This window comes from Poecilia formosa, unplaced genomic scaffold, assembly GCF_000485575.1.
Source record: "Poecilia formosa unplaced genomic scaffold, Poecilia_formosa-5.1.2 Scaffold101, whole genome shotgun sequence".
NCBI classification, from domain to species: Eukaryota; Metazoa; Chordata; class Actinopteri; order Cyprinodontiformes; family Poeciliidae; genus Poecilia; species Poecilia formosa.
The window spans coordinates 392,836-405,485 of NW_006800040.1; the positions used below are offsets into that span (position 1 = coordinate 392,836).

General features: G+C 37.1%; 1 protein-coding gene and 1 long non-coding RNA gene across 4 annotated transcripts in view; one reads left to right on the top strand and one right to left on the bottom strand.

Annotated features, from left to right (window-relative positions):
* Positions 1 to 12,650, top strand: part of thsd7aa (thrombospondin, type I, domain containing 7Aa) — a 126,176-nt gene that overhangs the window by 79,274 nt on the left and 34,252 nt on the right. Inside the window, exons 7-12 of the mRNA XM_016674785.1 lie at positions 2,466 to 2,660; positions 6,257 to 6,497; positions 7,872 to 7,987; positions 8,887 to 9,019; positions 10,017 to 10,120; positions 11,832 to 12,026. Coding sequence (XP_016530271.1) covers positions 2,466 to 2,660; positions 6,257 to 6,497; positions 7,872 to 7,987; positions 8,887 to 9,019; positions 10,017 to 10,120; positions 11,832 to 12,026 — 984 coding nt within the window. The remainder of the gene's footprint in view (positions 1 to 2,465; positions 2,661 to 6,256; positions 6,498 to 7,871; positions 7,988 to 8,886; positions 9,020 to 10,016; positions 10,121 to 11,831; positions 12,027 to 12,650) is intronic.
* On the bottom strand, positions 6 to 776 carry LOC107836987 (uncharacterized). 3 transcript variants are annotated; one of them, XR_001662960.1, is made up of 4 exons: positions 685 to 776; positions 408 to 495; positions 227 to 310; positions 6 to 81 (listed from the first exon to the last, which is right to left on the bottom strand). It is a non-coding gene; the product is annotated as an uncharacterized LOC107836987 (long non-coding RNA). The 3 variants fall into 3 exon arrangements; XR_001662959.1 differs by having other exon boundaries at positions 18 to 81; positions 181 to 310; XR_001662958.1 differs by lacking the exon at positions 6 to 81 and having other exon boundaries at positions 102 to 310.

A 12,650-nucleotide genomic window follows, 5' to 3' on the forward strand; every position in this document is an offset into this window, starting at 1 on the left:
TGCATCTCTGTCCTCGTCATGGACATCAGGACGTTCCTGAAGAGTCTGATTGACACAAATGTGACTCCCATTGTGTGGAGTCTGTGGAAATAAATGTAAAATAAAAAAAATATATTGTAGCAAATATATCGTTTTCTCAAAAATACATAAGTAAATAAGTTAAAATTATTCTCAACCAACCATTATACAGTCGGGAATCAACGCAGTGATTATACATAATACATACCGGCTTCATGACTCCGTCCTCAAATCCGTCCTCCGTCCGCCATGTTGTCGATCTCTACTGCTTTCCACAGTCTGCCTTGCTGTACTGCGTTATAACAAATTAAATAAAATAACGGGAAGTTCAGTTTTCCTTACAAATATGCGAGTGTTCATTATTGACTAAATGTGAAATTATAACTTACTGAATTTATCTTCGTCCAGGTGGACTCCCAGAGCGCCTCGGCACCGTGGTCTGAGGCCTGGCTGTTTAGGCCTGGCCATTTTTCAGGTCTGAAAAAAATAAAAGAAGATGCGAGTATTTTTAAGAGTTCAGAACATCACATGTAATAAAAAATACAATACAAAATCTCACCCTACACTTATTTCGGCATAAAAAAACAAGAGACCGCTTTCTGTAAAAAACAAACAAAGCAACTCGCCTCGCTTGCACGTGCTCGCTATTCATAAAAGCTTTCTTACCGTGAGTTCGGCCTGTTGGACCGCCGCGGTGTCATCTGTTGTTTTCCGCCGGAACATTGCTTAATATCAAAACGATACTGAAAAGGTAACTCCGTGAAATAGGACTTTTTCCACCATTTCACACAACGCACGGGCATTTTCATTCATGTTGGGTCTCGCAGTAGCACCCGTTAGCGTGGGTGCAAATCTTCCTTTGGAGTTTAATGGCGGCTACTTGACCGACTATGAAAGCGCATTACTGCCACCAACTGGACTGGAGTGTTAAATGAAAGTTGACAGAAGAAAAATACATTCTAAAAGTTATTTTTTCAAAAGTTACGTGACAATATATTTTATTTTTATTATAATTAATTGCTAAAATGTTTTTAAATGTATAGATGTTTATTTACTCAATTCTACTTTGAGCTGTCTCCTTTTTAGTTTATACAGAATATGATTCATAATCCGTGAGTTATATTTAGTGCTTAACTAACAAAACTTAAAAAAAAAATACAAATGTTTATACCCTATCACATACTTTCAACCATTTTGTTCTTCAATTTAAACTTGAGAGTTAAGCAACTGAATACTGATAAATCATCTGTAGTTTCTTAAGTCCTGTATTGTGATGTGGAACTGTGTCACTATCACTCCAACATAGCATGACTCTGGGTCTCTAAAGCAATCAGTGAACATTAACATTAGTTTGAATATTATTCACAAAAATACTTTATGTACAATGAACCACTCTGGAACATGTTTTTTATTATTTTTGATTAAGTTGTGCAATTCCTCCCATCACAAGATAAATCTTCAGATAGGAGGAATGTCAAAGTAAGATCACGTTTCACAAAAGTCTATTGTATGTAATCATGCATATTCTTCTTTTATATCATCAATTCAACCAAAACTAAGTTTTTCAGTGCTCCTAACACACATGCAATGTATATTTTAATGGATAAGATAGATTGTTTTAATATTCTTTCTCCAAACATGGAACAGAAGGTAAAACGGGTTAGCTACAAGATAAATAAGAGTCAAAAGGCGGTGCTCAACAGTTGATTTGCATGTGCATGGCACTCAGCATCTTCATTTAAATACGAAAACATCTGCTAGGCACAAGGGGAGGGGAGTGATAGGGGAACACGGACACACAGCATTTTTGACCATTTTTGGCAGTGCTCGACTGACAAAAACCTCTTGCCGAAAGCCCTCAATCTCCATGTGCACGGCAGAACAAAGTGTCAATAGCTGCCGAAAATCCCATTTTTCATCCTGTGTTATCAGATGTACAATAACCAAAAAAGTACCTCCTTTAACTATGGAAATAGAAAATTACATCTGACTGGGATAGTCTGCCATTTCTTGTGTGCCATTTCTAAGATATCTACCAATCCTAGCTGACACTGCAAGTAACTACCATTTGATGGTATGTAAGACATCAAATCTTTTTCACGTTAAATGAGTTCTTCAATCAAATCAAAACTCTTATTCTTGAGCAAGCAGCCAAGAACAACAATTTCCTCTCCATTTTTTGTAGTACAACATAAAAAAACAAACAAAAAAACTTTGTAGCTTTTGCTTAGAACTCTCCATGTTACAATAACAGTCCATTAGCACTTTTTTTATTTGTTCCAAACTGAAAAGATTAAACTGATGGGATACTATCAGCCATCCAGCATACGTCCGGAGGCTTACAATCTCCACTAATTTCCCATCATTAGTGGAGAATGATGGGAGAATATCTGAAGTGGAGAATTCTCTTTGTAATATCTAAAACATGCTTGTGTCTTCTCATCCAGGTGAAAACGTGGAGAAACAGCTTTGCCGGGATGCCATCCTTCCAATGCCTACCATCTGTGAGGTGCCTTGCTCCAAGGACTGCGCTCTAAGCCCTTGGACTCCCTGGTCATTTTGCTCCCATACCTGCTCTGGAAAAAACACAGAGGGGAAGCAGACCCGAGTGCGTTCTATACTTGCTCATAACGCAGGAGAAGGTGGGAATTCCTCAGACCTCCATAGCAGAATTAAGACAGGCCTCCATCACTGTAAAACCCAATAAGTTACTGAAATGATTTGGGGAAACCGATTGTACAAATTGAAGTTTTGAAATGCAAACTATTTTAGTTTAATTACACGATAAGAGTTTAAAGAACCCAACATAATGATGGAAAGGTAGCTCAAATATGTAATATCCATTTTATTTAGTATGTTGCAGCTTAAACCATTGATTATGTTGGACTAAACAAAATAAAAATACTGTTCAAAACAAAAATACTCAAAATAAATGACAGGCACTTAAGAGTACTTAAGAGTAAATGAGTTAGAACATCAAATTGTTCACTTTTGGATCTACTCAACTCAAGTTACTGTTACTATTCAGCAGAAGTGAGTACAAACAACAAACTTCCTGCAGTAAGAACAGTGAACACGGAAACTTAAAGAGGTCTAATGGGATCACTGGAACCTAACCTGATAGCATCTGTGTATTTTGGTGTCACAGAGACCGATGCCAAAATAATAATAATAATGTGTATCTACTTACACAGTTGGTTGGTTTAAAACCACAAGCTGTTTCATAGTACATAAACAAAGTCCAAATTTCTTTTGGCCTAATAGTGCACCAAAATCAACAGCCCATAAATAATCAAAATAAGCATTAATTGTATTCTTTTTTTCATTTCTCTATTCTAATTTCTGGAATGGTCAACATTTTTTGGATTTCTTTAGGCATTTTGTTATGTGGCGACACTAGATGAAACTCAGATTTTGTGGAATTTTAGTTTTAATAAGTTGCTCAACAACGTCACCCTGGGAATTTCACCCAGGGAATATTACCTTTTGTTTAAGGCACACAGGTTCAGTTATGCGATGATTGAGACATCTGAGACAGTTTCAGATTTACAAAAACCATTAAATTCTTTTGAAAATGTTCATTTTAAAACCAGTTCTTTATAAATAAAACACAAAGGAAACCAAAAGAAAAGCAAAGGAAAACAAAGGAGCTGCAGTAGCTGAGGTTATCGGCAAGAGGGGGCATTATGGGGACGGCATCCACAAGACACAGCAAACAAACAAAAAAAATAAACTCTTTTAAACACCAGACGCAGCAAGACAACCCAAACTCAAGTCACACCAACACCGCCACCGGACCTCAGCAACTGCAAAACAAAACAAAACAAAGAAAACAGTTAACCAGTATAACAACCTTAAACCTAATAAAAAAAACAATATCAGTCTGGCTAAATAAACAACTAAGAACAAAAAGGGCTGTAAACAAAATAAGTAAAGAAATAGAAACTTATTAACAATAGAAAATACAAATTAAAAACATCAGAACCAGGCGTGGCCCTCTTTGCCACGCCACAGCAGGAGGCGAAATGGGCAAGCCGATGCCACACACCGCTTAATGGAGGCGGCTGAACGCCACCACAGTCCGACTTTAAAAAAAACAAATGACACTACAGAAATCAAGGAGACGAAAGAGGCAGAAATCCAGGAGACGAAAGCAGACAGAGCAGCAATGGTCCAACTATGGGGGAGACCTATGAAAGTTAATTAGTCACCATTTGAAATAAAATTGCAACAAACTGGAGCTTACAATGAGTGTTAATTTCTTACCTGCCGTTCAACACAAACACGCACACACACTCGTAGGACGAGGAAGAGAGCAGCACAGTGGCGGTTTACCTACGATCACACTTCAATTTAGATGTTCTGACAAAGATCAGCTAGAGTGCAGGGAGAGAGAACACCTACTACCAGGAAATCAGAGCAGCATGCACCAGTTGGCGATTTGTTGCCTTTCGCTGCCAGAACCCACAGGACGCGAGCCACACAGTAGGAGCACAAAGAAGACATGTCTGACTGAACGCAGCTGGTCCTTGTATACCACGCCCACTTTAACAACCAGAACTTCTCACCTGGAAACTATTTGTGTAGAATTATGTATATTTCTATACCACTACATTCAGATCGTATAGAGAGCTGATAGTCCACTTTATGCACATAACTGTGTCTCTGTGCATAAATTGTTTCTTGTGTCTCATTATATAGTGACTGCTAAAGTTGTGGCATGGGTTTCTGTGATGCAGGGTAAGAATTTACTTTTCCTAGAACTTACCTTATGGCTGTAGAAAAAAAGAGATGGTGTGCTTTGAATATACACAGATTTCTTTTCTTTTGTTCAAGGTCCTTCGCTACTGTCGCTGGTCCAGCCAGTATTTGGTATATTTATATTTGATGTTTTTAGGCACCAGATGTGATTTTTGTTGATGTTTTAGCTATAGAGTATAGAGTATTTTTTTGCTGTCTGCTGCCACAATAGATTCCCTTTTCTTGTAGAAATATTATCCTTCCAGTCCTTTTCATGCACTTCAAATCCAGAACTAACAGGTGAACGCAGCTGATCACCAATGAAATCTCCACATCTACTAATTCTCTGGGTTTATGGGGTCTGTGATATAACGTCTCTAAAGCAACACTGAGTGTCAACTATTTCTTATTCCAAAGCTCCACAGAATGGTTGTAAACAGGATAATGGAAGAGCATTGTTGTGGTAATATGCTGAAGGTAGCAGGTCAGAAAGGGAAGGAGCTTCTTAAAGAAACAAAGGTCAACTTCAAGGCTTCAAATTTCTAAGTCATATATGATATATACAGAATTTTTATGACAGTTGGAAGCAACATAGTTACTTGATTGTGTCATAATGACCTTAAAGTCAAATGATCACAAGCAGGGAAAATGCTGAACATCTTTGGAAGAGAGCAGAGAGACTGAGAGAAGGAGATTTATTACCAGAGAGAACTGAACTAGACTCAAAGAAACTGCAAACCAAGGTGAAAATGACTAACTTCATCTAAAAGAATGAATCAAAATAAACTGAAGTGTGCTCAAAAAATAACTACAGAAACCAATTTAACACAAAGAATGAAATGAATTTTAAAAATGAATGAACCATTTTACATTTTTGGTATTCAAAGTGAGCAAAGTCTGAATTGTCATCTTATTTTCACCAGAGTTTCAAATCATTTGAAATTTGACATAATTTTGCACAGGAGGAGGTTTGAAGAAGAAACATTTAATGTAAACTGTGGAATAAACATCCAGAATGAATTACTTTCATAATAAGCAGTCATTCAAACCTGGAGGGTTAACATAGCCATTGTCTGTAAAATTAACACTTAAAAAAACAAAGATACTTATGTTGAAATATGTTGTAAGATTTTTAGAACAAACTTTCAAAACAATGTCTTAGGTTATGACCATAATTTGGCATCAAAGACAATTTTCTTTATCTACCTGTGAAATCCAAAAAGCTTAAGATGACAAATGAATTAATATTAATAAAAGCAGACCAAGATCACGGAAGGGGTGCATGCTAAATGTATCTATCTATAGTTCTTTACACTTATTTCTGTGCAATGTCAAATTAGAGTAAAATCAATACAAGTAAGCTTTAAAGTCTCCTTCGGTTTTGTCTTCTTCATCCCTTCACATTCAGATGTATACATGCTGCCAAAAAGAATGAAACCAGGTATTTTTGTAAGTAGTTAACCAAATCTACTTGCTCTTTGTTTTTGTTGTACTTCAGGAGGACTCCAGTGTCCCAATGTCAGTGCACTGCAAGAGATGAGGAACTGCAATGAGCATCCATGCACTGTGTATCATTGGCAAACGGGTTCCTGGGGGCAGTGCATCGAGGACTCTTCAGGTCCAAACACTAACACGTCTTTGGGGAGAACGCGTGGCGATGACATCTCATGCTCAGTGGGAATGCAAACTCGCAAAGTCATTTGTGTCCGAGTCAATGTGGGCCAAGTTCCTCCTAAAAAGTAAGATTTCTCATCATTCATAAGAAATACAGCAGGTGACAAAATAAGTCTGTGATGGACTGGCGACCTGTTCAAGGTGACCCGCCTCTTGACCTTTGACCGCTGGAGATAGGTATCAGCACCCCTCATGACCTCAGCGATAAGTGTGTAAGATAATGGATGGATGGACAAAATAAGTAGCTTTCAGTATAAAGAGACATATTTGCTCTGTTAGAGATTTATTTTTTGTCAAACTTAAATGCTTCAGATCATCAAATACACTTTAATATAAGACAAAGATAAGCTGAGCCATGCAAAAAGTAATTTTCAAATGTTTATTATTGTTAAAAGAATGTTGTGTACAATGTGAAACAATGAAGTGTGACTAAAAGGAAAAATACATCTAAAGCTTTTTAGATGCAAGTGTTTCAACAATTTTCATAGCAGACAAACAGCATGTGTTTTATTTGGTTAAGAATTGACAATGTAATATTTAAAGTCTAATAAAGAAAAAGAGAAGCAGATGCATATCAAGCATATCAAGATTTTTCATCGTTTTCCAAGGGTGTGAATTCTTTGACATTATGGCTAACTGGTGTTAGTTGAAAGTTCTAATGTCTGGTTTGATTTATGTTCAGCTTTTATTTGCACATGAAACAAAAATATTCATAAATTACAATAGGCCTTCGCAGCGCTTAGCTGCTCGGGCCTAATAAATGTTTTTATAATGCGAGTTATAATTCGATTTAAATGAAAGAACAGCTTTGATTTGCTGCCATATTTTGCATATTTCTCATTTTGCTGTGTAGTCTAAAGGTTAGTGTATCTGGTAGCTGTTTGCTGATAGACGGATGAGCTGCTGAGCTTGTCGCCAACTGTTTTAAGAATCTGCCTCTCTTTCCCTTCCTGGAGGCAACTGCTGGGAACATGAATTATCTGTTTATTTATTCAACACAACAGTAACATTATTCTGGCAGCTGAGCCACATTATTCAGGTGAGCCCTCCCAGCTCCCATGCTGTGTATGGAAACTCATCTGGCTTTTTATGCTTGTGCTGACTCCTAAATCGAACAGGACACACTGCTTACTGAGTCTGCTGCCTTGGGACACACTTGCACATTAATAGAAAGATGAAGAGCTGCTTTTACTGAGAGCCCTAACTGCTGCCAACATGAGGGGCACTGCTACCTGCAAACATCAGACAGTAGAACATATTTATGCATGTGACAGTGGTTTTATCAATGTTTTCTATTTGGCTTGCAGAATATTTTTTTTTTTTTTTTATTAATTGATACTTATTGTGACGCTTTATATAATTCAGTAAATGTTGGATTTGTCCAATTTTTACAGGCTCTTGGTGTGTCTGAACTAAGCACAGCAATTCTACTCTTCCAGGTGTCCAGAGAGTCTCCGTCCAGACACTGTAAGGCCGTGCCTGCTTCCCTGCAAAAGAGACTGTACTGTCACCCCATACAGTGACTGGAGCCTTTGCCCCCTGGTGTGTCAAACAGGTAACTATAGCACACATTAAAGTTCTTTACAAGATGCAGCATGAGCCACATTTAGGCTCATGCTGCAGGAGTTTGATCAGGTGTAATGAAGCATACTCTAATAAACAACTGCTGCAACTCATGCTCTAGTTGATGTAAATTATTAGTAGACCAGCAAATAGGCATCATAGCAAAACAAACACTTGTCCCTTTATCAACACATTCTTTTAATATAACATTCCTCCGTGTACTGAACCTTGTCTTTTGTCTAATCTTAACATGTGTTTCACAGTAGCATAATGCTACACATTCCTCACTCCCCATCCACTTAACCCACAATCAGTTTATAAGAGCTGTGCTGCCCTTCAGTCCATCAGGCTTCTAAAAACAGCTCTGCTGTAATGTGATAGAGTAAACATGTAAGATAACAGAAAGGCCTCCATTTCCTACACCATGACAAAAGGTAGGTGGCACCTTGTAGTTACTGAATCAACCATCGGCATCTTTACCTGTAGGCAAAACGATGCACAGTCCAAAAGTGTCTGTAGAACTGTGGAATCATGGTGTCCCAGGGCAGGTATGATGGTTAAATAACTAAACATGAGAATTGTGTCTGAACTACTCAGTCAGTTAAAAGTGCAGCCCAGTTCAGTTCCTTTACAAAAAGAACTGCATATTTTTGTATATCCTGATTCACACTGTACATTCATTTCCACTGTGAAATCAAATAATTTATAAAAAAAAAAGCAAACATGAACTCAGAGAGGCTATTGAAGAATGTGGATTGTAGACAATCTGCTTTACTTATGTTTATGTAATTTTTTTATGCTAATGGTAAGCTTTTGCATTTTTCACCCTTATTAAAGACTTAAGCTAAAATGCTAGAACGTATGTTGTTTACATAAAGTGGTTCTCTTCAGGTGGAAAGACTAAGAGTAAGCAGTACAGGAAGCGGATGATCATTCAGTTACCAGCTAATGGAGGACAGGACTGTCCTGAGATTCTGAGTCAGGAAAGAGAGTGTGAAGCACCATCTGTCTGTCATGGCTACAGGTACATTCTCTGACTTACCAACAGTACTTATGTCATGATTGTGATTATCTAGTGGTCTCCAATTTAGCCTTTAAGATCTGCTGCAACCCTGCTCTATCACACCTGAGTTCAATGAATGTTCTTGTTTCCAGGCCTTAGATGGTTTACTGAAGCTGTAACTCAATCATTTGATTCAAGTGTGTTGGAGTAGCTTTGGATCCAAAACCTGCAGGACTATAGATCTGAAGGACTGCGATTGTAAACACCTTTTTATACTGAGACATGATTTACCTACTTACTTAATCACCTACTTTAGTATTGTGGTGGTGCCCAGATTAACTCACTCACCAACAGTTGATATTTTCTTCCAGACAGAGTTTTTGCAGAACAACTTTAATCTGCTATGCCCAAAAGGGGTTAACTCTATAATACAATACTGTTTATTTTTCACTGTAAATGTCATTTTAAAATGTAGAAAACATTTTGATTGTTTAAATCATATCATAGTAAATCTAAAGACAAAGAAGACAGTTGATTTTTACTCTGCTGGGAGCCAATAAGATGAAGCTACAGTCACATAAAAATCTCTTTCCATTTGTTCTCACCACATATTTTTAGTGTAATTGTTACTAATTTTAGTCATATACCTTACATACAAGTATTAAATAAAATGCTTGACACTGTGGTGCAGTGAGCTCAGACAGTGCAGATTAAATCAGAACCAAACAGAGTGGCTCTACAGGTTCAGTGTTCCAGTCCAACTTCATCCAAATCTTCAGTACTAAATATTATAGAAGCATTAAAGAGGAACCCTGCCAGGACTTTTATTGTTTTTTTTGCATTTGCTATTCTGTGCTAGAATTTTATTTTATTTTAGCTTGCTCAACTTGTGTCAAGTTTTTCCAGTTTATATTGCTAAAGAAGGAATCAGTACACTGATTTTTGATGCCAGGTTAAATAATAATACATATATTTTTTCTTCTACTGTTATCTCTTTTCTACTAATGGCCTTTGGCAGATGGAAAACCCACAAGTGGCGTAGATGTCAGCTCGTTCCATGGTCTGTCCGACAGGACACTCCAGGAGCTCAGGAGACCTGCGGTCCAGGTATTCAGTTCCGAGGTAAGTGCAGCCACACACGCACGCACGCACGCACGCACGCACAAAACACTCTAAGACTCAAATCAGTCAAAACCTGGACCAGAGAGCCCAACACAGCTCTATTGTTTCAGTAATATGTCCTGGTCAACAGTGTTGAATGCTTACACCACTGTGATTTTTCCACAGTGCAGATTTGGTGGTCATTGAACACTTTGACTAGGTCAATCTTAGCACTGTGGTAACCACAGAAACCAGACTGAAAGACATCAAAGCGGTTGGTCATTGCTAGAAATATATTCAACTGTTGAAACAGTTTTTCAGTAATGTTGCTGATAAAAGGAGGGTTGGGGACTGACCTGTAATCCTGCAACTGCAACTTGTCCAGATTATTCTTTTTCTGCAGTGGTTTGATAACGGCTGCTTTCTAACGCCTGTGGAGAAATACCTGATGAGAGGCATGAGTTTATTGTTTGAATCAGGCACAATGACAGGCTGTGAATGTTTTTTTTCCACTGGCATTTAATTTGAGTTGGAAATGAGACATACGATGCACAAAAGACAGACAAGACAGACAAAAAAAGAGCTAATACACCCTTAGTGAATTAATGTCTAAGACTTCTACTAATGTTTCATGGAGACATTGACCATTATACAGCATCAATGATGAGTATTGACGCTCTTCCATCTGCAGAAGCTCTTATCTTTGTGCACCATTATTTGTAACAATATACTTTGATCCAGAATAGTTTCAGTAAAAGCTCTTTGCTTTTCATCCACTCTCACTATAACATACTGTGGGCAAAAATGTTATACCTAAAGGAAAAGTTGTTCTACAGACATGAGATTTGGCTCATGTCTGATTATTTTTATTCTTATAAAATAATCAAACAATGTCTTGTGCTTTAGTAGGAGTTAGGTTTGGCTGACTCTCTCTCTATCTCTCTCTCTCTCCATATATATACATATATATAATCTTATAATATTTGCTTAAGGCAATTATCAATAAAACTAGTCATTTAGATCAAAAGTACCAAGTCCAGACACCATTGTTACCATGGAGAAAATAGTCAAAGAGTTCAGGCTCCTTCCTGATAAGGCTGAGGTTTTAAAACAGATGAAAGTATAAATTCAGCACCGGTGTTATCTGAAATCAAAGCTGCAATGAACACAGTCAACATCTCTCAAAGATAACAAGAGTTTATTAACAAAACAAATTCAACTTTACAGTTAAAACATTTTATTTAACCAACTCAGCTACCAACACACAACTAAACCTAAAGGGGAAAATAATAATTAATAATTAAACGTTTGCTTTAATGTTTAACCAATCTCAACAATTAACCATATTAGGCTTAATTGTGATTTTATACACAATCCATTCATTACAAAAACAAACTTGACATAAAAAGTCAGATATTTTATCTCTTTAAATAAACTTCTTTAAATACTTACATCAGTTCCAAGATATTTAATGAGATCAGAATAAAAACTGATTTCACCTTTTATTAGTTTAAATTAAATAGATTCTTTACATGGTTCATATTTATCTTGCAAATAGACTGAAACATGAAAATGTAAAATGTTTGATAATTGGTTTTGGTTTTACGGTGCTGATAACCACTAGCACTCTATCTTTACTTTCTACCTTTCACTACATTCATGTTTATTTTTGTAAAATACACACATTATTGATGAAAATAATCCATTCAATCTCCTTATTTTGTTCCCACAGCCGTTTCTTGTCGAAAGCTGGACGGTGGGCAGGCAGACGTTGAGGTTTGTCTCAAGCTTGCCAGCCCCATGCCTCCTCTCACCCAGCTGTGCCATCTTCCATGTCAAGATGACTGTCAGCTCAGTAGCTGGTCCAAGTTTTCTACCTGCACAGCTGACTGTGTGGGCGTCAGAACCCGCAAGAGGATACTAGTAGGTCAGTACCAGACATTTGTATTATACAGCTGAAACCTAACAGTTATACATTTTAAATAATGTCTGACAATAAATGATCAGTTGGGTTTATCAAAGTGATTTTTAATTGCTAAAAACCAGATTAATTAGAAAGACTCGTACAAATGCTTCTAAAATATTTATTTTAATTTAAATGTTTATACATTAGGAAGACCATGCTTTTAAAAGTTTGAGAAAACCTAAATAGTGATGACATGGATGGGACTGAAACACTGACAGAAAGAACTGGACTGAGCTGTGCCAACAGCAGGCTCTGGATGTTGATGGAAGTTGATTTAATTTAGCATAGCTTTGTCATCATGACAAACGTTTCTTAATCCAGTCTAGTCTATGGTCATTAAAATTCTACCAACTGATTACTGAGGGTGTAGGCAATGTTTGTGTGTGCGTGTGTATTTGCCTGTCTTATTTTGATGTGCATCAACCAATCAGAGTCAAAACTACACCTATTGACATATTTCAGAAAGACTCAAGAAGTAAAATCTACCAGGCCCATATTCTACTTTAACGACAATGTCATTTCTTTGATATGAAGTGTTTCTCTTTTCTTTTTTTTACATTTGACCCTCACTTCTTATCATTTGGT